This window comes from Petromyzon marinus, chromosome 50 (genome assembly GCF_048934315.1).
Source record: "Petromyzon marinus isolate PM22_M1 ecotype Great Lakes invasive population chromosome 50, UKy_Petmar_22M1.pri1.0, whole genome shotgun sequence".
Classification (NCBI taxonomy): Eukaryota; Metazoa; Chordata; class Hyperoartia; order Petromyzontiformes; family Petromyzontidae; genus Petromyzon; species Petromyzon marinus.
The window spans coordinates 11,096,150-11,123,912 of NC_133716.1; the positions used below are offsets into that span (position 1 = coordinate 11,096,150).

Consider the following 27,763-nt stretch of genomic DNA (forward strand, 5'->3'; position numbering starts at 1 on the left):
TACGTGTTAAACTGACCTACGCTTTCGCGACCAATATATATAAAAATAAAATTATCGTCAGATCGCGTAAATATAAATGTGTCGTTAAAGCCGCCACCACCCGACACAGCCAGCGAGTAAGGTTTGTCACGTAAACAACGTGGCCAATTCGTTACTTGTACAGCACACCGGTGTGTTGGAGAGCCAAGCCACAACATTTACAATCTGAGTTCGACGTTTCGCCAGTAATTACAACCAGCATCATCAGGCAGAGCCGTGAGCGACCGTGCATAACAGGTGCTATGGGCTTGCCACACCGAGGGCTCCGGAGACCATCGAACCCTAAGAAACGCGGCGATGGGAGGGCGTGGCAACAACTTCGTGACGTCACGTCCACGCCGACCAATCGCCGCTCGGCTCAACGGTCGACCGCGTTTGAACGAGCCAATAGGGAGACGACAATGGGGGGGTTGGTAGTGGGGGTCGTTTTGGCGGGAAGTGATCAGCTGTTCGGCGGGAGCGACGAGCCGCCAGTTTTCATTCAATCGTCGAGTCGTGCGGTTCGTTTCGTTCGATTCGTTCGCACGCCGACTACCGCCATCAACCCGTTGCTGCAGGCGCTCGTCGGCACGGCCCAGGTGAGTGAGTGAGTGAACGTGGTGAAGTGGCGGCAGCTACAGCAGGTGGTGCATCGGGCCGGTCATCTCAGTTAGTCGACCCCATGGCACCTGCTGGGTCTGCCCCGTGTCCTCTTGCCAGCGGGCGTTCGACACTTCACGTGGCCCTAAAGTGCACCTAGCCTGGCACAGGCGCCGTTGGTGTCGTGACCGCCACTTGGTGGCGAATGGGTTTTTTGTTGTTGCAGCAGTTGAATTGACGATGGGAAGGGAAGGCGCGTGGGTGGTGGTGGTGTTGTTGTTGTGGTGGTTTGTGGCGGCTATGGTATTGGACCCCAAGCACAGATTGTTTCGGCTACTCAGAAGTGCACGAGAGATTGAAAGACGGGGGGGGGGGGGGGGGTGAAGAAGTTGATTTTGTTGAACCTGGCGATAACTCGAGAGGCCGGGATAGAGTCTTGTTCGCAAGAGCGGCCTGGGTCACCAACATTACAAATGCAAAAATAAAGTTCTGTACTGTACAGCAATGAAGTAAATATAAATCAGCGGATGGAGAGACAGAAATTCGTGTCAATAGTGCAGGGAGAGGAGACAGGCTGAGAAATACAGATACACTTTTAAACATGAAGTTATAAACAGATATGAAGTTAAAGTTAGGGGCAGACACAGGTGAAGACATTGAAGAAACACACTCGTATAATGATACTGTGTGTACACAAACACAGTGATTATAGAGACACGGGAAGATGTAGAGACAGACGTGTAGAGAGGAGGATATACACAGAGACAAACAGAGACACGCAGACACAGCAAACACGGAGAGAGCCCCACAGTTGTGAGACAGAGAGAGACACGGAGACACACAGCTACACGGAGATTAATATGGATCTGCTCCATCTTCTCTTCCTCCACGGGACCTTTCTTGCAAGTATCAACATAAAACAATATCATTTACCCTTTCTGACAATAACACCGGTGTTGAGATGTTAAAACACCAAACAGAATCCTTTTTTAAGGAATCCTGTCTGCATTAACCACACGTACTTGTGGTGACCATGCAAACAAAAAAAACATGCTCTGGTAGGATATACAATCTTGATTTGAAGCTTTCGTGACTGCAGGAATCAATACTCCTTGGTTCTTTCGGTATAACTTATTTTATACCTACGTGACTTTACCGAAAGAACCAAAGAGTGAGGGTATGCATTGTATTTTTTTGTTTGTGAGAATTTTATTGTTATATATATTTTATTATTTTATTGTTTCCCTTCAACGTGACTTTACCGAAAGAACCAAGAATATAGGTATGCATTGTCTTTGAAGCTTGAGTCTTTTAACTTCCCCCATTCCATTGAGCGCTCTCGTGGTGGACTTTACACGACGTTTTGACTCCATGGGCTGCGACGAGACAGTCCCTCCCGACACGGATGGAGGAATCGCTGAACCAAGTTCACGGGGATGGGGGTTGACCACGGCGGTAGAGATGGAAGAGTGATGATGAGGAAGGCGACTGGAGAGTCAAAGTGAGTGGTGTCATGGATCATCAATCACGCCGACCTTTTGGAGCTAGGAGCTGGGTGAATTATTCCAAGTCGGGGCCGAATTTTGTGTTTTTTTTTCATGGACCGACCGGTACGAGTCGTGATTGCTCAAGAGTTGAGTTGAAAGAGCCGTCCCGAGCTTCTTTGATGCCCTCTTGGCCAGATTAGCAGTGCTTGGGGCCACTCCATGAGAGTTTGGAGGTCAGTTTGTTGCCACCAGAAGATGAATGGGGTTATTTTTGTTTTAATATGAACACCGCATTATGGGGGGGGGGAGAGGGGGTCGCCGTGACATTGTCAGCTTAACGTGATATCGTCAATATATTTATAGTTGAAGATTAGCAATTATTTAGTCACCCCAATCGAGGATTGCGTTCAATTCAGCGGCGATTGACGGCGAATTGTCTGTGGGGCGTTGCTGTGAGCCGAGTGATTTAAATGAGTGATTCGTGAAGTGCCGTTATTTAAAAGAAAACCCCAACGCAGTGGATAATGTTGTTCAGGAGGGGCTGATATAACGTCACTTGGTCAGGATTATTCGTTTCACGAGAGCAAATATAAAAGAAGATTTTGATTTAAAGCTTTCGTGACTGCAGTAATTCATTTTCTTAGCTCTTTCGGTAAAGTCACGTTGAAGGGAAACAATAAAACAACAAAATATATGTAAACTAATGAAAATTCTCACGGCGTTTCGACCATAACACAAACGGTCATCATCACACCTGATGATGACCGTTTGTGTTATGGTCGAAACGTCGTTGTTTTATATATATTTTGTTGTTTTATTGTTTCCTTTCAACGTGACTTTACCGAAAGAGCTAAGAATATTAAAGGAGATGTATGTAATGTATGTTTGTTGAACTTATTTCGCACCTTACGTAGCCGACCGTGCTAATCGGAGCTATGAAGATATACCCTCGGAAAGGATACGTAACAAATAATTGTATTTGGTGCGGAGAGACAAACATAGGAAGCGACGAGCGATTATGTCTGCTTAAATGTTATCTGTTACTCATACCTGTCCACCCATGCGTGACGTCATTTATGGCCGGTCCCTTTCCCGCTCTGGGTCCCGCCACAACTCCCCCCAAGTCGCGACTTGTCAGGAGCACGCCACTCCCAGGCACTCCATGGCCCTCCCTGACTCCACAAACACACAGCGTCGTTGGGGGAGAATGTTGGTAACCAACCATATACCGTGTCAACAACCCCCTACGGTTTAACTCCGGATTCTTGTACAGGGAGAATTGAGTTTTCAGGTCTGTACGGCGTACAGCCGTTTCAATACGGGCACAACTTTTTTTCTGTCTGTGTTTCTCCCTTGCGATGGGACTTTGTAGGATGAACGTTGAAATTTATAAGGCAACGGGGTGACAATAAGATCTGAATTGACAAGGGGTTGATAGGTATGGAACTCGGGAGGCCAGGATAGAGTCTCGATTTGGAAAGAATAAAAACTGATCAATAAATCAATCTTTATTTTACGTGCTAATATTGCCCTAAATCAAGTAGCACAGGAACTGTACAGGGGGAGCATACCGCAGCAAGGACTGAGAAAATAATAACCCCTTCCTTGACCCTCGGCGGCAAACACCGACAAAGTAGAGCACGACCGCACGCCAAAATAAAGTGACACCGTGCGCAACGAATTGCATGGAAAAGGTAAGTAGTAGATCAAATACAAGTAGACCATTTTTATTTTCGAGTGTATGGGAAGGCGAGTCCGAATAGGTGGTCTGTCTTGCACAGACCACGCACTCGAGAGACACTCGGCGCGTACAGAAATGAAGCAAACGGAAACGTGATAAAAAAAATTGTCGCACGGTAAATAAATAAAATTGTCACACAGTAATACCCAGATTTATGTCTCCTCCCTTATACGGCGTTTCGCAAATGCATCGTCGCTTTATTAACGCCGCCACCTGATTTGCATCGCCTCGGCCCACGCTGAATGGTATCGTCCGTCCTATCTCGTTATCTGTCGCCTCTCAGCCTTCGCCTCCACCACCGGTACCCTGTGAATCGCTTCTTCGAACTGACGTCGTTTCGATATTCATCGTGGCACCTTTCAGGAACGCATCCCCCGACGTGAACGGGGCAACTCCCTTTAAATTACGACGGTCACAGAAGCACCTTGCTCATGTCGTCCTTGGTGTCGATCATCTACGACTCGACTCGGCCACCCGTAACTCTTCATTGGCTGCCTTTCGCCAGCAGGTCAAATTGTAAAACCGCGCCTGCCTTTGTCATCGCGCCTTCACCACCGGTTCCCCCACCACACCTCGCCTCAATACTCTCGCCTTGCACTGAAGGCTCATGGTAGAACCCGACGCAGCAGCAGCAGCGTCACTCAAAATCTGCTTCGGATACCGAGGTCTCGAACTGTTACAGCCTCACATCGGTATACACTACACTATACACTACTATACTGTACACTTTACACGCCACTATACACCACTACTATACACTGCACTACACCACTATACACTACACTTACTTTACACTACTATACACTATACTATAAACTATTATACGCTATGCCCTACACTATACTGTTACGGCCTCACTTTGGTTCTCTGCTGTCAACCCCCTCAGTGTGGAACTCTCTAATCCCTTTGCACATCCGCAACATCAATTGCACTCGGACTTTCAAGGAAAATCTAAAGGCCTCCTCTATCTCTTTTGAGCCGCCCTGAGCTTTGCTCCGCGCCTCTGAGTTGTTGACTTGTCTGTAAAATCTGGCGCGGTATAAATGTCACTTATTATTTACTTTACTTGCACAAATCTAAATCAATGTAAAAATAGCACGTTTCCCTGTCGTGTGTCGGCTCGTGTAGATAATACAATTACAAATTGAGTTAGAGAAACATTGAGCGTACCGCGTGACTCGTAACGAATGAGGAAACGGACAGCGACGTCTGTCAAACGTGTCCACAGCTCTTCCCGCTGCGTCTCATGCTGAGGTCAAAGGCGGTGCGTCCGAGCGGGCGGCCCTCCGCGCGCGTGGTCACCTGCTCGCCCCCGTCGCCTGCTCGAGGGCAGCTGATCGGCAAGCCGGTATGCGAGCTGTCCTCACTCTCATTCATGAACTACCTCGCCTGGTATGCAGTAGATCGTTGGTTCGATCCCGATCCTGACGCCTGCTGTATATTTGGAGTTTGCGTGTTCTCCCCGTGGTCGCGTGGATTTTTCTCCAGGTCTTCCGATATTTCCCTCCACATTTAGAAACATGCATTTTAGAGTATTTGGCTGCTATAAATTTCCACGTGGTAAGCCACTTCGTTGAGCTATCATTTGTGGCCAGTTCGCTTCTGAAAAAGAGCTGCATAGCTCAGTGGGCCCTACCTGGTCAAATTATGATAGTTAATAGTTTATTATTATGATTATTGTTTTGCTTATTTACCCACAAAATCTTACCGAGTCTCAATGACTATTTTTCAGGAGGGTCCTGCTAAGTTTGGCAACAATGGGGCTCATGAATTGGCCGATAACACCTCAATATATAGAGGACCGTCGTGCTTGGACAGTTGTTGGTTGCAAGGCGGCTGTCTTGTAGCTTGTCTGTGGTTCCTCACGCCTCTTGAGTCATTCTATTTTTAAGAGAGCGAGCGAATACTGTGCGCGTTACAATTTGAACTCACTATTGTTAGGATTTGCTATGTTACTACCTCAATTGAGTAAGCTTTGGGTAATTTCTGAAATTTGGCAAATTGCGAATTACGTCATGGGATATCTAACACCCACTCCAAAACAGATGGTGTGTAGTATTTTCACGGTTAATACAACCGCAGTATTTATGAGGGTGGCCGCTGGATTAGAACCATGAGCCTCTGCAACCAAATGCTGAATGCACTACCGCAAGGTCCTGTCTCCGTCCATCATTGTCATCGGTTATTTTGTCATCTTCGTCGGAGGAAAGTGCTTTCATCCTGAAAAGTCATCATTAGAATAATGTCCGTGAATCATCATCATCATCTTCATTACCATCCTCAGGAGTAGTTACTTGAATCATCATAATCAAGAGCAGAAGCAGGTACATAAAATCATCATCGTTGCCTTCATTATCGTCAGAACCGAATGCTTCCATCAGCATAAGAAAGAATTACATCGATCATCTCCATCGTGAGCAAATACCTCCTTATTAATAAATCAGATGACCTTAATTTGTGGCCGTGCAAAAGTCTATTGGCAACAGAAGTCCTCATCCAGCAGTGGATTGACAAAAGGGCTGTCCACGTACACCACGAGGGCAAGAATCGCTTCGCGTGTAACCGTGCCCGCGGTTTAACCGACGGCGTCCGTGCCGCCCGCCGGCAGGGCGATGTCCCCGGTGCGGTCTCCGTGCCGCTCGCCCCGCGGCCACGCGACCGCTCCCCGTCGCCACTTCGTGTCAGCGAGCTCTCGCGCCAGGCAGAGCGGCGCTCGCCCGGCTCGACGACGGGGGGAGGGAGAGACGAGGAGGCGGAGCGACACTGCAGGGAGAAGGTGCAGAGGCTCCGGGACGAGGTGGCGGCCCTGACGGACGAGGTGAGACGTAGCCTGGGGCTCGGCACGGATCGAGAGTCGTTGTTGGAGAACTTCTTGGGCACCGTACGTAGCCAACCGTGCTAATTGGAGGGCCGGGAACCAAATGCCATGGCTGTTCCACGCCATGTGTGCGTGCATGCTCGATTCCACCTGTACTGGCCTGGCGATAGTGCACGTGTGTCACATCCAGCGCCTGTGGTTTCTAGTCGCCGTAATGTACAATGTAAATCGATCATTCGAGTCGAATCGTCGTTGCTATATTGCATGATTTAGCGTTCTATGAAGCAGCCCCAATTTACAAAGAGTATGGAATGGGTCTGAAGCGTGGGTCAACGTAAACCCTCAAATTACTTTCGTGGAGCACCGTGCAGCCATAACGTATTTTTCAAATTAAAACTGCTCTTAATTGTAGTGTGCACAGCTCTGCGGACCACTGTAATTCATTATGCTGCATATTGAGAAGTGTTATTGTGAGCATTGGTTGCATCGCATTATTTTTTCAAATATATATATAGATTCGACAGATTATGTACTTTAAAGTCCACTTCACACACATATATATCAATGCAATTGCTCACAATTGTTTATTCAATAGTTAATTTACTTGCTTTTGAGATTAATATGCAAGCATGTCATTCGCTAAATAAATGAAGCTTGAACCACAACGGACGGGTGCACGTTCAGATGCTGGGTGATGTTTATGTTTTGTCCTTTCAAGCCAGTGGTGTCACTGTGAAAGCAACCGCAGCGGCGTGTTTATTAACAGCGGGCGTTTTAAACAAACGAGTTTGTTCAGCACCCGGGCGTCTGTCTGTCTTCGTTCTGCTTTGTTCAAGCGCCCCCGTGAGTGCAGCTGCCTCCACCCCACAACGGAGACGCTTTTCTCAAAACGACAATTTGCGATGGCAGCTGAAAGTGACCTCGCTCGTTCGCCTGTTCGGCGGCAATTCGGCCGGTACAGGGTCAGCGGAGGGGTGTCTCCTTACGAAAGGAGCCGTGAGCAGCTGAACAGAGCCCGTGCCATCCAAAAAAAAACCCCAGCAAATAAGTCCCCCATTTATTTTGTTACCACGATGAGAGAATACTTTGCAGGCTTTCGCGGTCGTTGCTGTGTGGCTCTGCAATACGCGTTCAGGTTATGACGCCGCATTATTCGGTAGCAACCCGTGGCACAGTCCGAACACACTTCGCAGAACGGTACGGTGAGAGACCGTCATTAGGTTTGTGTCTTCCCCCCCGCCCCCCCATTGTTCGCTCCCCAGCTGGAGGCGGAGAGGGCAGCACGATCCACATGGCGGGCGGAGGAGGCCGCGCCCGGCACCGCGAGGGACACGGACGGAGGCTGCTCGTGCCATGGTGACGTCTCCCCGCCGCTGGCCCACGTTCTCCGAGACTCTCGTGGAGGTGACGCGTCTGGCAGGTGCGCGGCAGCTCCCGTCGGCCACCTGTGCCAACCCGCCGCACCAGCTGGCCTCGGCCGTGCGGCCACGTCTCGGCGGGGTCTCGTGGATTCAAGACTCGTTTACATTTCTATGGGGTTTTTTTCCTCTTCGTTTCCCCCCAATGTTTTCCCGATCCTGCCGTTCACTAACGTGTCGTGAGACATCGTGTCCGTTTGGATCTCTCGCATAATTTCTCAATAAATATATTCCGGGTCACTTGTAGAATGGTGTCGGTCATGTGACTAGAAGCCAGAGCCATAGTCAGAGATATCCTGGATGCAGAATGCCAGTCATGGAAATATTTACCGGGTCACTGAGCCAGACTGACCTGGCGAGGATTAATCCTTTTTCTTAGAATGGCCCACAAAAGCATATATCACAGAGCAACCTCTCAGGACTCTTGAAATGACTTCTGGACCACACAGCAGCATTGGTATCTGGTTATTGTTTGGATTTTCCTTTTTTAGCCATGGGCAGAAACTGGTGAAGCCGTAGAAAACCCATGCAGAATAGGTGAACATACAAACTCCACACAGATAGACGCTCGAGTCGGGAACGCGAAACCAGGCTTCTTGCCGTATCGCCCTGCCACCAAATGTAATTGGACGAGAATTGAACTCGTGATATAGAGGCTTGAGAATCGGTGAGGTTTTCCTGTTTAAATAATGGGCATGACACCAGCACTGGATTGAGACGCCCTAATGAGCCCACATTTAGCTCGGTAGCCCCTACGGGCGGTTGCACCTGACGCTGCACGATTCATTAGAGGCGCCACAATCCCAGGTGTGACAGACCACACCGTTGCCATGGCTTCGGTCATGGCAACGATGCGGTAAATTGTATTCTCATGCCCACGGATACAATATGCATCCTATCGTCCGTATAGTAATGTACTAACATTTTATGCATATGTATGTATTGAAGTTGAACTTTTTTCTCACCGTACGTAGCCAACCATGCTAATCGGAGGTGCGATGTATGTTAATGCTACTTTTATGCTAAAGGTACGAACGAGAAAGAACAGACATAATATTAATAATTTATTTATTTCTCTGGAAGAGCCACATTGAGTTGTAGGATTCATTTTCAGAAGGGTCCTAATATTGGGTTTTTTACTTCAAGGTGTTTTCAGCCAATTAATGATAATAAAACCCACGCATGCGAGGGAGCAACACTCTATCCCCGTACAGATAGAAACAGTTGGCCATTAGGCCGTGCTTTTCTGTACCGGCGAGCCAGGGTATGGCTCCTCCTTGACGCCCACGGAAAAAGGAGTTTCACAACATCTGTGTGCGATGCACCAACCCTCACCTCCACGGCGCTGGATTACAGGCCACGTGCATGGCCACGACCATCCAACTAAACGGGACGAGACAAGATGAGGTAGATCGTTAGATTGTACAAACGAGGTAAAACAGAATCGCTTCTAGAATCGAGCAATAATCAGAATCGTGACGATTGAATCGTGGAGCGGTGGGGGGAGCCCTGGGGAGAGGTCGGGGCTGAGGGGGCAAATGGAAGCATGGCTACCACCGTCGCTTTGTAACGGAACAACATGTAATACATTGTTTATTTACTGTGTTTATTTTACCAGGTAAGGCCCACTGAGCTATATAGCTCTTTTACAGAAGCGACCTGGCTGTCACACATGATAGCCAAATGAATTGGCATATCACGTAGACATTTAGAGCAGCCAAATACTCTAAACGCATGATGTTGATTCTGAATGTGGAGGGAAAAACCGGAGGGCCCAGAGAAAAATCCACGCGGCCACGGGGAGAACGTGCAGACTCCAAATATACAGCAGGCGTCAGGGACGGTATGGAACCATGACCTCCTCCATACCAGGCGAGGAAGTTAACATCTCTGAGCTGATGCTTCCCGTGATCTCGCTTACGAAGAGCATAGGACAGGAAGACTTCTGATTAGCATGGTTGGCTATGTACGATGTGAAAGTTCAATATACACACAGGACTGATTAATTGCAAAAACACGTTCATTTTATTGTGCGGTGGCTCGGATACCGTAAGATTTGAATTAACAAAGCCCACCGTGATGATCAGGGGTGCTGGGCTCATCGGAAGTGCCCCATTGTCAAATCTACTGCTGGTTGAGGGCCTCCCCATGCCATTCAGGTCGTGTGGGTTTTTTTATCCATACCTCACTGAGCTGGTCAGTGAGGGCTGGCTCCGCAAACCGTAACACCTGTTATGCGCAGTGGTCGCCCGTCCAGGTTCAAACACGTGTTCGGGGATTCTTTAAACTCCCCAGTCTGACCTCTGACCCCGTCCCCTCCCTCCCTCCCCTGTGACCCACGTGCCTGAGGGCAGCAGCACAGGGCGGCAGCTCCTCAAGGCTCGAGGCTCGGTGCTGAGCCGCCTCGAGGAGGCCGAGGAGGGCAGCAGGGAGGTGTGCCGCTACGCGGCCGCTCTCCGGGACGCTGTCCATGACATCACGCACGTGCGTACAGCCCGGCGCACGCGTGCTCGTCCCGTTCGGCCCGCGGATTGGGCGGAAGGGTGGTGGCAGAGCAGTGCTAATACCTTGCGCCTCGCAGTAACAAGGGCTTGAGTTAGATCCCGGACTCGGGTGCCTTTCTGTTATCCGGTTTCCTCCCATCACCTGCAATCGCATTATTTAATGAGTTTAGAAATCTGCAAGTTGTTGGCAGGAGTAGAGACCAGGGTAGCTCTAAATTGTATCACAGTATTTTCTATCAATTGTTTGTGTGCCTGTAGATTTATACTATTGTGGTTTTACCCATTTATGCATTTATTAAATTATCCGATCATTCATCCATTGGATGAAGGCCTCACGCTGGTCAGTGCGAGGGCTGGTTCAGATGTCACTCGCCACCGACGTCATCCAGGGCCTGGAATCGAAATCGGGCTCGGGTAGCCGGGTTCATTGCACCGTGCGGTAATCACTGCTCCATCGCTACACCCCTTCAAACGTTTATTACCCAGAGATTCGCAAGCTTCACTAACGACCGTGGTGTCGTGTCACACGCGTAATTAGCGGGCGAGTCCGCGGGGGTGCTGATTAAACCGTTGCTACTGGAGCGTCCACCTAGCAACGTCAACACTCCTAAATCACCTTTTAGTTTACCGGCCTCTGTATGTATATCTGTTCAACTTCTTTCGTACCGCACGTAGCCAACCGTACTTAATCGCGCGGATGGCGAATCGAACTCGGGTCACCGGGATCGTAGGGCAGTGGGCGTACCACTGCGCCGCCGCCTCGCCCAAAACTGCTAGACAAGGCACTGTCATTGATCTTCATCGTCGAGCACGGTGACTGACGGGAACGTTTGCGGATCGGCGAACCCTTTGTGGCACTGTGTTTTTTTCATTACTTACACCCCCCCTCCCCTCCCCGTGTGTGGGCAGGGAGGTGACTTGACCTGTGCAGAGGCGGCCAGGATGGAGGTCCTTCTGTGCAGTCTGGTGAGCGTGGAGGCCGCCTATGGGGCCCTCGGCTCGCTGGCACGCAGGCAGCAAGCCCAAGAGGTTCGTTTCACTCGCAAGGCCGCGTATCCAGCGGTGGATTTACAAGGTGGTGGGATGATTATAGTTGCAGCCCTTTGTCCATTTCGCTGGACGATGAAGGGCCCCTCCCCTGTGTCCTATCGTGGAGCTTTGTTTGGGCAGACTTCATCGCATTGGTCAGTACCGGTTCGTGGAAGTTGGAGCCCAGGGCTGGTTCAGATACCACTCGCCACTGATTGTGTACCATGGTCTGGAATTGAACTCGGGTGTTCACGGCCAGAGCACAGTGTCAACGAAACGCTGTGCCACCTAGACGCCCCCTCTAAAAACGAGACTTTGAATCGTTAATGTCCTCTTGCCAGATAATAAATAGCTTACTTCACTTTCTGATTGTTATGGATATTGTGAAATTAGTTGGTAGCTTTTCCACATATGCATATATGTATGTTGAACTTCTTTCGCACCGTACACAGCCATCCCTACTTATCGGAGGTACGGGGGAAGGAGAACAAACTAAACACAAAAAGCAGTTCTAAATACGTGAGTTTTCAATATAGATTTAAAGTGCATAGCTCCAGTGGCTTCCCAATATCGGAAGGAAGAGCATTCCAGATGGCCACAGAAGCGCATGTGAAAGCGCACGATGCAGTGACCTTAAATATAACATCATGAAAATCATAGCAGTCCATCATTTGACATGATAAACTGTTAAAATTTAAGACTAAAACTGTGCCTAGGAATATACCATTATGAATAGGATTTATAATTCTTAAACATCTGACAGCGCACGATGCAGTGACTGTCTTTGTTGGATGGCTCGCCAAAAGCCACCGCTGCGAAGATGACCGGAGTTTGCGTGACAGTCTATGCTCCTTGATATCACGTAGGTTGGCGATGATGAGACGAAGTCTGTGGTTTAACGTCGGTGCGCTGATCCCATCTCTCCTGGCCTGTCTGCCACCTTGCCTCCCGCCACTGCCCCTACCGCTGCTCGCCGCTTCCCCCGCGCAGAAGGAAAAGTTGTGCCTGCGGGACGAGGAGACACTGCTGCTGAAGAAATTCACGCAGTCGCAACTCGACAACGAGGTGACGTCGGAACCGTTTCCATCTGAAACTGAGACCCGCTGCGTGATATACACAATACCCGCACCTCCGATTAGCATGGCTGGCTACATACGGTGCGAAATAAATTATGATTTAAGGCTTTCGTGACTGCAGGGATTCATATTCTTGGTTCTTTCGGTAAAGAACCAAGAAAAATTTTATTGTTTCCCTTCTACGTGACTTTACCGAAAGAACCAATAAATATAGTGCGAAATAAGTTCGGCAATAATAACTGGAACGAATATGCCGGGGGAGGGGGCGTGTGACGTGCCGTCAGCACAGTCCTAGTTTAGCGCCGTACAACGACTGCCGTCGAGCTGGGTTGTGCGGCTCAGAGTTGCGACCTCGCTCGGTCGCCTGTTCGGCGGAAATTCTGCCGGGAGGTGGGGGGGGTGTCTCCTTACGAAATGAGCCGTGAGCAGCCGAACGGAGCCCGTGCCATCCAAAAAAACAAACCCGCAAACAGGTCCCCCATTTATTTTGTTGCACGACGACGAGAGAATGACTTTGCGGGTGTTGGCGGTTGTTGCTGCTCTGTGGGGGTCTACGGTGCGCGTTGGGGGGTATTGACCGCTCGTTGGACGGCAGGAACCCGAGGCGCAATCCGAACCCGCGTCGCAGTGGTGCTGATTACCTCTAATGAACGTCGCATTGAATATATCTTAGACTATGAAAAGCAATATGAAATGCATTACGAGCTGTAGACGGCTAACTCTGGATTCTGGCTTCCCTGTGTCTCTGGCTTGCAGCGGTTTTACTGTGCTAAAGACATTACATTAAGTGTCACCATTAACGACTTACCCTTTTTTTTTAAAGAAACTCCCTTCCTGTTAGTTTGATGTCACGACTCGCAGGATTGGGGTCATAGCCCGGACTTGACTTGTCACATGTTGTCTTTGCTTTGGGAGCAGAGGCTCTCGCAGCTTCTCCAGGAAAAACAAGCGCACGTGCAGCATGTGACCACGCAGCTGGAGATGCAGAAGGTGAGGCTCCCCGGGGGGGTCTCCCCTGGGCCCTGTCCCCTCGACCCCCAACCTCCTCCCACGCTCTTTGGGTTTCCTTAACCACAGCTCCATTGTCTCTACCTATTGCGTTAGCCGCCTGTCTCCTCATCCTCCTCGTCCATGCCCTGCGTGCCTCTCTGTCATCCAGTTCAACGACCTTACCCGCCACGTCTGTTTCTCATCCTCCCTGTCTCCTTATCCTACTTTCCTACTGTCCTCCCCTTCCCAGTCTTGCTCAGCTCTCCATCCTCCCTGCCTCTCCTGTCTCTCCATCCTCCCTGCCTGCCATCCTTCCTGTCTCTCCATTCTTCCTGCCTCTCCTGTCTCTCCATCCTCCCTGTCTCTCCTGTCTCTCCATCCTCCCTGTCTCTCCATCCTCCGTGTCTCTCCTGTCTCTCCATCCTCCCTGTCTCTCCATCCTCCCTGTCTCTCCATGCTCCCTGTCTCTCCATCCTCCCTGTCTCTCCATACTCCCTGCCTCTCCTGTCTCTCCATCCTCCCTGTCTCTCCTGTCTCTCCATCCTCCCTGTCTCTCCATCCTCCCTGTCTCTCCATACTCCTTGTCTCTCCATCCTCCCTGTCTCTCCATCCTCCCTGTCTCTCCATCCTCCCTGTCTCTCCTGTCTTTCCATCCTCCCTGTCTCTTCATCCTCCCTGTCTCTCCATCCTCCCTGTCTCTCCTGTCTCTCCATCCTCCCTGTCTCTTCATCCTCCCTGTCTCTCCATCCTCCCTGTCTCTCCTGTCTCTCCATCCTCCCTGTCTCCCCATCCACCCCTCCTTTCCTCTTGTCCTACTCATCTCCCCAACGTCTCAATTTCACCTGTGTCCCCCATGTCACTGTTTCTCTGTGCGCCCGTGTCCACATTATCCTCTGTTCCTGTACCCCTCCCTCTCCATCCCCCCCGACCCTCGCCCGTCTGCATGTCTCCCCGTCTCCATTGTCCCCCCCCCCTCCTCGCAGGACAGAGTGCGCGTGACCGCGTGGGAGTCGCGGGAGCTGGAGGGCGAGCGCGCTCGTCTCCAGCGGCAGCTGAGGAGCCGCGCGGCTGACGGGGACCGCATGGCGGTGCGCCTCTCCGTGAGTTGTCCCGCCCGCCCGCTCGCCCGCCCGCCCGCTCGTCCGCTCGCCCGCCCGCCCGCCCGCTCGTCCGCCCGCCCGCCCGCCCGCTCGTCCGCTCGCCCGCTCGCTCGGACGCAACTCAGCAGCCGGGCCGCGGGGAGGATTGTCCGTCCATGAGCCAGAGCTATATTTGGTAGCGCTAGAAATAAATGAGAGATATTTGTATTATTACATTTCAGAGATGGAGAATGATTGAGAGGCGCAGGAAACCACAGAGCAGCGTCAAGGAAGCCAGAACCGGCGCTAGCGATCGCCCAAGCTCTGTGGTCCTATATTAGGCTGCTTGGCCAACTCCAAAATTAGGGGTACCATGCACAGGCTCGGTTGCACCCTCGTCCGTTTTCACCGACCCTCGACCCCGTGTTCCCCCCACCCCCCATGCGCCAGGTTCTGCAGAAATCCGTGTCGCGGCAGCGGGCCGAGGCGGGGCGCCTGCGCCGCGAGGTGGCGACGCGCGCCCGCGAGAGGGAGCCGCTCAAGGCGGCCGCGCGCTCCTACAAGCGGCGAGCGGAGCGCGGGGAGCGCGACGCGCGGCAGCTGGGGACGCGGATACGGGAGACGGTACGCCCCTCACTCGGGGCGCCGGGGCACGTCGACGCTCATGGGACACCGGACCCGCTGGCGCTCTGACCGACCCGCGCGCGCGCACGCGTGGCACGGACACGTTGGGGGGCGAACGTGCGCATGAGCAGAAGTGATGGGGCCGGTTAGCCGGGCGGTGGTGGGAATGCACGTGGCGTGTAATCCGGCTCTGTGAAAGGCAGTGAGGCTTTGTGGATCGCCGCACAAATGTTGCGAAGCTTCCTTCCCGTGGGCGTGAAGGTGCCATACCCTGGCTTGCCAGGAGAAGGCAAGTACAGCACCAATGCGGACTCCACCTCTTCCGTCTGTATGGGATAGAGTGTTTCCCCCTCGCACGGGTGGGTTTCTGCAGCTGCTCCGGTTTCCTCCCACATGTATACACTCATTCATTGGTCGATAACACCTGAACATTTATATTCTTTGGTTCTTTCGGTAAAGTCACGTAGATAGAAACAATGAAAATAAAGTGAATAAAAATATCACGACGTTTCAATCGCAACACAAGCGGTCGTCATCAGAAAATGGGGTTAGCCTCTAAAGGCAAACTGTTTATAAAGATGGGCGTAGCCCAAATGCATCAGCAGTACCAACAGCATGGGCGGAGCAGCAATGTCAATGCAGCAGCAATGTCAATGCGGCCGCCAATAAATGACTGCACCCCGCTCCACACACCACACTGCTGACGGTGGAGGTTGTTGATTGACAAGAAAACACAAGTCAAGTCAGGACCCAAAGTGGTTGATTACATCTTTCTAATGATTGATGAGTCTATAACCTTCCTCTCAGTTGAAATTGTCTCTGTATATATGGATGGCTTCATCAACGAATCTTTGTTGATAGCCAGCAGGCTTGCAAAGTACCATTGTCTTAGAGAAATTAATTTCGCGTGAGCCAGCCGCATTAAAATAATGCTTAGCCATGGCAGAAGTATTGGTCCTACCGTGTTTCAAATCTGCCCGATGTTCACGAACACGGTCCAGGGTAGGGTAGAAATAAATAAATACGATTTTTTTAATCAGCTTTTGAATCGCAACACAAGCGGCCATATACATCATCGGAATGGAAAAGGCTTAGTTACACGTACGTCATCGGAACAGAATTAAAATAAAGTTTTCAATAACTTTATCTGTACCGAGGCTCCCACAAAACCACGTGGGAGGGCATGTGGCACACTTTGGCACCAGCTATCATAGAATGCGCTCGTATCACTACAGTTCTCTGCGGCGAATACAGTGGCTTTAAAAACAACGGCACTACTACACCTCCCAATAAACTAACCGCTTGCACGTTCGGAGATTCAGCGGTGAACGGGACACCGACTCTGCAACTTGTAGACGTCTTGGAACGAGAAAGGGTTAACATAATCATAGTCGAGTTAGTGGGCATGACTGACGGGACATGTCACCAGCTAACGATGCCGTGGCAGCCAAGTGCAACCCTTAAACACGGCCCACGGAAATGGATACCACAGAACTCCCTCTGAGGTCCCTTCAGGTGACATCTGATCAAACCGGAAGGGGGCAGCATTGTGCCACCTTCTGTGCCACCGATAGTAATGTCCAGAGCATGACAGACAAAGCAATATATTTAATTGTCATCGCTGCCATTCAGCCAAATTAAATGCAGAAACAAATTAAGTGCGGTGGTGATTTGTTTTGTGCAATCATTTGCGACCGGGCTGAGACCATCAACCCGCCACACCTGAGAACCTGGTTTAATCACAGGGCAGTGGCTGAAACCCGCATTCAAAAACCCAGGATCTCAGCGGTGCTGCCTTAACGGTAAATCTAGATTGAAAACTAATTTCTTTTAAAACTGCTTTTTGTGATTAGTTTGTTGTCCTTTCCCCACACCGCCTATTGACTACGTACGGTGCGAAAGAAATCACTTGAAAATTATATAAATATAACGAAACAATTTTTATTTTTACCAGGTAAGGCCCACTGAGCTCTGTAGCTCTTTTTCAGAAGTGACCTGGCCACAAATGGTAGCTCAACAAAGTGGTTTATCACGGGGAAATGTATAGCAACCAAATACTCTTCAGAGCATGTTTCTAAATGTGGAGGGAAAAAGCGGAGGACCCAGATCCACGCTACCACGGGGAGAACACGCAAACTCCAAATATACAGGCGTCATCAGGGTCGGGATCGAACTCACGACGTCCTGTACACCAAGCGAGGTAGTTAACATCTCATCACACGCGAGCCACCCGGGTGCCGTCGGGATGATTAAAACGTTTCGTGGCACGTCGCCGTTGTTTCTGCCGCCAGGAGGAGCGCTTGGTTGAGGCGTCGTCTGCGATGGGGAGCTGGCGCCGCCGGTACGACGAGGCGAAGCGGGAAAAGGCGGCGCTCACGGCTCGAGCGGAGCTCCTCACCAAGTGGGTAGCCAGGAGACGTGTGGGAGCATTGTACGCACGGTGCTGTGCAACGATGGATATCGATGCGCGCCAACGCACGCGGACCCCTGACCTCCGTTCCTGAGCCTGCGTAGCTCAGCTGCCCCCCTCTCTCCGTCTCCCTCCCTCCCTCCCACGTGTGTTTTTTGAAGCCGGATCGAGAGGCTGCAGGACGGCGTGCGGGCTCTGGAGGAGTCTCCCTCGGGGCGGCAGGAGTTGGCGGCGCTGGCGGCCGAGCTGGCGCGGTTCCGCTCGGACAACGAGGCGCTGCAGGTGGCCGCCGCTGCTGTCGCGATGCCATCGCCGTGGGAGCGGTGGGGAGGGGGGGGGGGATGGCGTCACCGCCGAGTCTCGGTGCTTAGGGCGGGGGTGTGGAACCTATGGCCGATGGGTCGGGCACGTCCGGTCACTCATGCACATTTAAATCTAGATTGAAAACTCGCTTCTTTAGAACTGTCTTTTGTGTTTAGTTTGTTGTCATTCCCCCGCACCTCTGATTAGCACGGTTGGCTACGTACGGTGCGAAAGTAGTTCAAAGCACATACATAGACGCAGAAAGGGATGCACACAGAGTCGAACATGGATCTGTAAAAATCAAGAAGAAGAACTCCACATTGTCTCCTGGCAGTACCCCTGAGTCAGGGTTCTCATACACCACCCCCCTGGCTTTGGACGTCATGCTCGGCCAAGGAGCTCCGCCATCAATATTTAACTCGCACGCTTCAATCGCAGCCACGTGCATGGATCATCCCTTCGTCGCATCGTTGCCCACCGTGCTGGCTGGCCGTGGACTTTCGTGGGCCCGGTTTGCCACCCGCTACTTCGTCTGGCATGGCCCGTGGCCACCTGAAGCCGACTGCTTCCAGACGGCCTGCAGCACAGGCTATCACACTTCACTGTGAGCACCGAAGCCGCACTAATCGGGTCCTGCAGGGGAGTATCTTTCGACCTAGCCAAGGGCACTTTTCTCGTTTCTGCGCCATGCTCAAGTCACTTCTGTCAACGCGAGGTCGCAGTGACAGAGGTGACTTTCGAGGAACGCCAACAAAATCAAAAGTTCGACGATCTTCCCGAGCCAACGTACGCTTACAAGGAATTTATTTAATTTAACATCGGTTTATGTTTCGTGCAAAACGTTTGATTTCTCATACGACACGGTTGCTTTTTGCTCTGATTTCTCTTCGCTTCATCGCTGTAACTTTATTTAATTTGTTTTGTGTTCGTCATTTCGGTGACCCCAGGGCTCACTCTTTGTAAATGAGACTCATCCTGGTCTGTGCGAGTCCCCACCTGATTTTAAACAAAATCGGCTCAGATTGCCCCCAGAGCCTCCGCTGACGCGTGCGATGGACGTCGCCAGTTTAACACACGGTAGTAGTAGGCTTTCGCGACCAATTATTATCCGTAATAAAGGGAAGGGGGTGTTTAGTTAGATCGCGTAAATATAATTGTGTCGTTATAAACCCGCCACCACCCGATGTAGCAATTTAGTGAGGTTTGTCACGTAAACAAAACGTGCCAATCCGTTACTAGTTCAGCAACACCCGGTGAGGTTTGTGACGTGGCCGTCTGCCGCAGTTGGCGCTGCAAGAGACGGAACGGAGGGAGAGTCGGCGGCAGGAGGAGGTGGAGGCGCTGAAGGGCGCCCTGCGCCAGCAAAGCGACTCTGCCAGCCAGCTCAAGCAGCAGGTAGCGCTACTCCGCGAGGCGCCATTGATGACGACCACGTTGACGATGTTGATGGCAATAAAGCAGCAATGAATCGACCAAAACAACAAATGAACGCCCGTGGCTGGATCTTAACTATTTTTAGACTAAACTATTTTATTTGACCAGGTAAGACCGACTGAGCTACACAGCGTTTTTTCAGAAGCTACCTAGCCATAAATTGGGTCATCGTGTGGAAATTTAAAGCAGCCAAATACTCTAAACACGTGTTTCTAAATGTGGAGGAAAACCCGGAGAACCTGGATAAAAATCCACGTGACCACGGGGAGAGAGACACGCAAACTCCAAATATACAGCAGCAGGCGTCAGGGTCGGGATCGAACCCACGCTCCTCCTGTACACCAGGCGAGGGAGTAAACATTTCGCTACCGTCAATGTGCCCCGGTCTTGTCGGATCTCGAAAGCTAAGCAGGTTTGAGCTTGGATTGCGCTTGAATGGGTGGCCACCGTCGGCAATGGACAGGCTCGGTAGCCAATGTGAACAGCAGAGAGCGGTGCAGAAAAATCCATTGTTTTTTACTTCCCGCACCCTTCACCAACCCATATTGACCAGCAGAGTGAAGTATGGCCAAATATCTATTACAGCCTGCAAGGCATTGGGAGGCACTCATCCAGAAGCGGATTTACATGTCACATGGACAATAAAACAATGGCAACCAAAATAAAATGCAACAAATAAATGTTCGTGTTAATATGCCTTCAAATGTACGAGTAAATATGCCTGGGGACACTCCTGTTGATGTTATTACTTTAATAAATTACTATTTGCACAGCCAATTGCTGGGTGGGGTAACATTATGAACACAATGGAATTTTATTTCTTTTGAGGATAATCGGGCAACGTGACCAATGCCATTCATTGCTTGCCGAGTCTCGTTAAGGGCGAGAGCAAATGATGATGCATTTGCAATGTTTGGGATTGTGATGGTGAATCTGTTTCAGGTGGACGCGGTTCGTGATGAGGCCGAGATCGCCCGTGCCAAACTGGAGTCTCTGGAGGCTGAAAATCATCGGCTGCAGCAGCAGCAGCTCACGGAAGCTGTGGAGGTGCCAGCTTTGCCCTTGACCCTTGCTCATCAGCACCAACCAGCCACTACAATATAGACAGTAGGAGTTAATAGCACCGGAGTGATGGCACGTGCCTGTAATCCAGCGCTTTGTAGGCGCGAGGGTTGGTGGATCGCACCGAGTGGTGCATTCCCCAATCTGCTACGAGGTGGACAGGCAGTACAGCACAGATGGGTTCGATCTCTGAATGCTTTCTCCCTCGTACACACACGGGATTTTGTCGCGCGCGAAACGTGCGTCGATTACGAATCGGGGCCAACCATCCCGATGCAGGACCCTCCTGGAACGATGCCTTGAGACTCGCGGACAAAAGGCGTTGCAACCGCGGCCTGGGGTTACCCCCCCCACCCCCCCGGCCCCCACCGATTGAGTTTTGGGGTTGTGCCGACGCGTCGTTTGGCACCGCGTCCGACGTTTCGCTCCGCGTAGCTGGGCGGAGCGACTTCACTCGGGTCCATCGTCGTCAAGAAGCTCCCCAGCAAGTGGAGCAAAGCAACCGCTGTGTCTATCCTCACCCAGCATCGGGTGGAGAAACGGGCTGCTGATGATGCCGCTGTTGAGGCCGATGGCGCCGGTGGAGTTTTAATGAACCTCTGGCGCTGGTCCTCCGGGCCACAACCTCCTGCATCAGTGAATCACTCTCATTATTGTTTATCGTCAATATATATTTTTTTCCCACGGGGGTTCTGCCAAGTCTTCTGGGTAGGTAATCTTTCAGAATCGGCATGTTTTTCCAATGCAAGTTACATTGTACGTTGTTTTTTTTTCTTCCACTGTGGGAGAAAATCCACGCGGATCAGCAGCACAAACTCCACGCAGAAAGGCACCCCTAGTCGGAAATTGAACCCAGGCCCTTCTCACCGTGAGGCAGGTGGCGCCGCAAGAGGGGGCGGCGCAGGGCGGGGACGTTGCTGCTGGCGACGCGAGGGTGCGCAGGCTGCGGGGCGAGGGGGAGCAGCTGCGGGGCGAGGGGGAGCAGCTGCGGGGCCTCGCGGAGGAGCTGGAGAGGTGAGAGCCACGGGGGGGGGGGGAGGGTGGCGCTTTGCCAGTGCCGCCACCGTGACAAGATGTTAAGATGTTAACTACCTCGCCTGGTATACAGCAGGAGGGTCATGGGTCCGATCCCGACCCAGACGTCCCCTGAATATTTGGAGTTTGCGTGTTCCGTCTCTCCGTGGCCGCGTGGATTTTTGCCCGGGTCCTCCGGTTTTTCCCTTCACATTTAACGTCAACATGTGTTTCACAGTATTTGGCTGCTGTATATTTCCACATGATAAGCCACTTCGTTCGGCTATCATTTGTGGCCGGGTCACTTTTGAAAAAGCAGCGATATACTGTAGCTCAGTGGGCCTTACCTGGTAAAATTAAATTGTTTAGGTCAATAGTTTGACTTTGTTCGTCACCACTCGCAGGCATATAATACATTGTTTAGGCAACATATAAATCGGGATGATTTTGCATTGTATCATCTCCAAGGTTCCTGTGACTTACAAATTCAAAACGAGCGCCCTCACTGTCATGCTCCTCGTTGTCGTCACCATCGCCGTGGATCTTGTTATCTTTTTTTAGAAAGCCGCTGGAGCTATTTTACTTTTGAATCTAGATTTTAAATCTAATTTCCTCCGCACCTCCGATTAGCACGGTTTGGCTACATACGGTGCGAAAGAAGTTCAACAAACATCCACACACGCACGCGCGTTATCGTCACCGCTGTGTCCGCTGTGTCCGCTGTGTCTGCTGCGTCGCCAGCGAGGCTGTGGAGGCGGAGCGCCGCGTCTCAGCGCTGGCTCGCACGCTGGACGAGCGCACGGCGGCGCTGGCTCAGGAGGAGGCTCGGAGCCGAGAGGCCGAGGCTCGCCTCGGCAGCCTGCAGCGCCAGCTCCGCACGGCGAGGGAGCGAGCGGACGTGCAGGTGAGGGGGGGGGCAGCCTCCACCGCTCGGCCTGTCCGCTAATCGCCCTCTCGGCCTTTCAGAATTCGCTTCCTCCCTTCCCGAGTGGATCACCGTTTATCGGGCACACACCCATGGCGCTCTTGGGAACCCGTCGCCATCACTTGCAAGCTGCGTGGATCGAAACCTAGGATTGTCTTTTTAAATATATGTAACACTTTCAGAGATATTAGCTGTTGACATACAAACGAGTGGGCTGGGGCAGGGGACGCGTCATCATGGCTTGCGCCTGAGAAGAGGTCGTCCCAAGGCGGTGATGAACAGGATGAGACCACCACCAGCTCTTGCGTGGTTGTCAAACAAAAACATCCAAGTGATGCTTCTACTGTTTTCTACCGTCTATGGGGAAACGTCCGATTTACGGTGGCGTTTCCAGCAACGCATCGTGTCGCAAGGGCGGGGACCTGTCTCTACTTTATTTTCGTATATCCTGGTCCTCTGCAAGTTCTCCCCTCGGTTAAACAAAATAAACTTGACCTCGTCAGGTGACCCAGGCGAGCGAGGAGGAGGCCCAAGCCGAGCGGACCGCTGAGGGCCACGTGTCCGAGCTGAGAGCCGAGCTGCGGAGAGCACAAACCCAACTCGAGCGCCTGCAGCGCTCGGCCCAGCAGGTACCAGGCATTGACACCCATCACGATGGAGATGACGACGACGGGAGGAAAGAGAACGGAGTTGGCACTGCCGAGGTCCTCGGTTCGAACCAGGGTTTCGGCCACCTGCGACTAAACCAGGTTCTCAAATGCAAGGGAGTCGATGGTCTCAGCCCGGTCACCAATACTTCCCGTGTACCGTTCTGGCGTTCTCCAGGTTGCCGCTGGCTGATGACGGCGCTTGCTTCCCCAGCACTTGCCCCAGTCTGGTAAAGGCTACTGGCTGCATGGGGGGGGGGGGGGGGTGGGATCGTTGTAGTAGTTTGACCACAAGTCAGGCCAGACCTGCGATTCCATCAAATGGGAGATGGAGTTGGTGAATTGTCTTTAAATTAATTATTGGAAAATTCCCACCTAATTAGGTGGCCAGAAGGCAGCATAGCAAGTAGCCTGTGAGCCAAGCTGCATGGGAGTTGTTGCTGTTGTCCCTTTTTCCTAGAACATGCAAAATACTTCGCCAAATTTTTCCAAATAGGTTAGGCGCTCACTCACAACCCTCGCCCCAAAAATCTGTGAATATATGTTGAACTTCTTTCGCACCATATGTATCCAAGCGTGCTCATCTGACATGCAGGAGGATAACAAACTAACCGCGAAAACAGTTCTAAAGAAAGGAGTTTTGAATCTATATGATTTAAAAGTGCATAGCTCCAGTGGCTTCCTGATATCAGAAGGAAGAGCGTTCCAGACCGCCGCAGAAGCGGATCTGAAAGCGCGCGATGCGGTGACCGTTTTTGTTCGATGTGCCAGCCAAAAGCCGCCGCTGCTGCTGCGAGGATAACCGGAGTTCGCTTGTTGATGATTTATGCTGCTTGACGAGATCAGCGTGGTATTGCGGGGGGAACTGTCTTGTTATCTTTGCGTGCGTGCGTGCGTGTGTGAGCTCAGGCGGAGCGCGATCGGGAGAGCGCGGTGGAGGAAGCAATGTCGCGGCTGAAGAGATCTCGCGACGGCACGGGCTACCTGCAGCGCTACGTCGGCGTCCTGCGCGGCTCGTACGAGCGGGTGTTCGGAGGCAGCCTCGCCATGCCCGTGCCACCACTCTCCCCCGTGTGACAACATCAAGGAAGAAGAAAGTATCACGCATACGCACGGATTTTGTGATGCTTTCCCACAGCGCCCGTTGGTCCTCGTAAGTATTTAAGTAGCGATACTTAACATCCGCTCCGACATGTCGCATGCAATGATGTTACATGCAAAACGATGCCATTGCCTTGGTTATGGGGCAACCTTTTTGATCAATTTGGCCGTTCTTCTCTTGGTAAGCTCCGAATAGCAACACAACTTTCATTCGGATTGCATCTTGATGGGGCAACTCCCACCTGACCCTCGAGACAAACGGACAAACAGCAGACGGAGCAAATGCAAGAATGCTTTCAACCTCTGTGTGAAAGTGTTCAAATGCAAAAAAAAACAGAAGTTGCCCGGCGAAGTTGAATTGCGAGTGGAGAAACGTTCCTTGGTAACGCTGCCCCGCCGAGGTGCTGAAAGGCGTTCGTGCATGATTTGTCCACCCAGAACGAGGGGGTGGGGCCGTACACCGGTGCAGCATAACACACGGGGCCTAATACACCGGTCCTCATAAAACAGTCTAAAAATCCAAATTTGAGCTGACGTTCGTCTTCCAACTGTTTCGACATCACGAGAAACGATTTTGACGCACCACCATCAACCCGCGAGATTTTCTGACTGGGCTTGCGAATCACGGGAAAATAAACAATTATTACGGTGTACCGCCAGTACGTTCGAATGTGCAAACAATATTTGGTCCCAACACTACCCATCAACTTCTGCACTGCTTTTTAACGTTGTTTAAATAATTCTGAAAACAAACCCATTAAATAATCCCTTACGTTTGCACGATTTTCCGTAATTTTTGGTTATTATTTACAACCCCCTTGTCAATTCACGACTGAAGGTGTCCTTATGCCGCGTCGGCCATTGGGAGTCATCTGGCCGCACTTCAGCACGCTGATCAGCGTGGGTTGCTAAAAGATGATGGGTGGGTGGATGGGGGGTGCGGCGTCAGGGCTGGTTCGGATACCACCACCGATGTCAGCCGTGGCTGGGAATCAAACTCAGGTTCTTGGGTTCATAGCGCAGTGCTCAAACCGCTGTGCCGGTCCTCCGCGGTTAAATGCTTAATGGTACCTTGTGGTGGCATACTTTTAATGACGAAACCCAGTGATGTGCCTTTTATGTACGTGTGTAGCCATAAGTGAAAAAATGCAATGTACTTTACCTGTCTCAGGGTGTTTAAGTGGGGACAGCTCAATGTTGGCTCCTCAAGTAATGTACATGATTTGATGGTGATGCTGTGATTGGCGTCTATTAAGTTTACAAATAATCGGTTTGACTTCTGTGTGTAATGTATGGAGTACTGCTGTATCGCTGTAGATGTGTTTATCAGGTTGTACTGTGCTACAAATTTAGAAGCTCCCGAAACTTCGGGCCAGGTGGTGAACAACCCAACTTGAAAACCTTCGGAGAGTCGTGTATGATTTTACAATATTTACATGTTCATATATTTAACTTTACTGAGATTTGTGAGTCACTTATATTAAGGGCTATTGCAAAATGAACAATTGCAGACTTATGATGCATTGTTTTTAATGTAGTGGATTTAATTATTTGCATTTTAAAAAAATTGTCGACACTCTGGGACCAAAGTCAGTGGAGAACACAACCCTGAACCACGTGAGTCCGTGCCAAACCCAGAAGCATAATGGCATCTAGCAATGAACTCTTGTTACAACTTAATCCAGGAAAGGTTTGCCAAGTCCCAAGACTTTCAGGAGGTTCCTGCCAAGCTTTTGCAAGGGGGGATCAATGTTTGCTCTATGTAATCCCAATTAAATAATTTGCAGGTAATTTTCCGAATTGTAATGTTTTGCCAATACTTGTCAAGTTTGGATTTTTTTTAGCAAAGGTCATGGAAACTCACATGCAGGACAGGGGTACAACAAGGCGACCTCCACACAGTCGCGAACCTAACCCCCCAGTGTTACCATTGCACCACATCCATTGAGGTGTACCTGACAGCTGAAATTCCTGATGTGTCGTGGGAGCCTGGTGACACCAGAAATCCTGGTTTTCAATCCAGGGCAGCGGATTCATTTGCATTCTCTGTCGAGATGAATGAGCAGTGTTTTCAAAGTGTGCCACCAGCCTCTCATTTCAAGATCTTCTAGCCAGTGTTTGTTTTTACCGTGCCTCTTTCAATATGCAGGAAAACACGGTTCATGGTTAGCATAAAAAAAAACGCTTTCAGAATTATTTCTGCACGAACTTAAAGTTCCAAATACAAATTCATGAAAATGTATATTTCCATTTTCCTTCCATTTATATTCAAAGGTATATGCATAAAAAATGTTAATGCAAAAAGCAACCCATTGTGATTAATGGTGCTGGATAGATCAATGAACTATGCTATGAAAAATAATAGGTTCTACCCTACTCTTTGGTTCTATTCGGTAAAGTAACGTAGGTAAAAAATAAAACAACAAAAATCACGACGTTTTGGCCACAACACAAGCGGCCTTCATCAGGTGAAAGGATCAGGCTGTCTCGACAGCACTGGAGTGAAAGACAGCCACGCTTATGACCGCGGACCTTTAAGCTGTGTGCGAGCAAACAAGGTGTCCTGACAAAGGAATTAGCATAAAAATTAGCATTTGATTGGCCGATTTTAGAAAAGAGGTGGTGTACGTGCCGGTGGACTTGCCGTTTGGCACGGGGGGAGGGGGAGTTTACCTATTGATGGTGTGAAAAGGGAATTTATAAGAGCTGCGAAGGTTTGGGGTACCACTACTTGAAAAATATACTGTACCATTGAAATTAGTTTAATGTTTAGTTCGATTTAGAACATCTTTCCAATGGTTGCTTAATTTGAAACCATCTTCTTGGTTGAAATTGTGTCTGTGTTTGTAGATCTGAATTGCCTCGTGAACAAATCTCTGATAAAAACCCGTGGGTTTGCAAAGAACCTTGGTATCGGAGAAAATTATATCGTGATCACCCACAGCGTTGTAACAGTGATCAGCCACGGCAGAAGAATTCGTTTTGCCGTGTTTCAAATCTGATTTGTGCTCGCGAATTCGGTCAGAGACATGTCGTTTTGTCTCCCCGATATAGCAATCACCGCAGGTACAACTCAATTTGTAAACCCCGGGGTTCTGTAAGTCAGAAATGACATCCTTCACGGATGGGATCAGATCACGAATTTTGTGTACTGTATTGAACCGGACCTGGATCTTGTGTTTGTTTAGAATTTTGGAAATCTTTTTAGTAACGCCTGCTATATATGGTAGTGTGATGGCTTTGACCGGAGTATCAAGTGGTTGTTTCTGTATGGAGGGAGAAACAGATTGGCGGATGGTACGGTCAGAGTAACCATTCCTTTTGAGGGCCAGGTGTACATGTTTTAATTCACTGGTCAGGTGGTGTTGGTCCGAAATGCAATGAGCCCTATGGTATAAAGTTTTGATGAGATAATTATTTTGGGCTGGGTGGTGGTGGGAATCAGGTTTCAAGTAGGAATCTGTTTGGGTGGGTTTCCTGTAG

The 27,763-nt window shown here is 50.5% G+C and overlaps 1 protein-coding gene and 1 long non-coding RNA gene across 3 annotated transcripts in view; one reads left to right on the top strand and one right to left on the bottom strand.

Moving 5' to 3' along the window:
- The window catches only part of LOC142931203 (uncharacterized), a 120,195-nt gene that overhangs the window by 13,970 nt on the left and 78,462 nt on the right, over positions 1–27,763 (bottom strand). The gene's annotated exons all lie outside the window — the stretch shown is intronic.
- Positions 282–26,071, top strand: LOC116953111 (uncharacterized). 2 transcript variants are annotated; one of them, XM_032972957.2, is made up of 18 exons: positions 282–617; positions 5,075–5,194; positions 6,455–6,664; positions 7,927–8,084; positions 10,437–10,566; positions 11,496–11,615; positions 12,606–12,680; positions 13,610–13,681; positions 14,665–14,781; positions 15,211–15,384; positions 17,676–17,785; positions 17,956–18,076; positions 19,382–19,492; positions 20,474–20,578; positions 21,471–21,607; positions 22,349–22,511; positions 23,036–23,161; positions 24,089–26,071. In XM_032972957.2, exons 1-18 carry the CDS (start codon positions 282–284, stop codon positions 24,254–24,256), a joined length of 2,553 nt encoding a protein of 850 aa, XP_032828848.2. In that variant the 3' UTR covers positions 24,257–26,071. The 2 variants fall into 2 exon arrangements, with proteins under 2 accessions (XP_032828848.2, XP_075930984.1); XM_076074869.1 differs by having other exon boundaries at positions 10,440–10,566.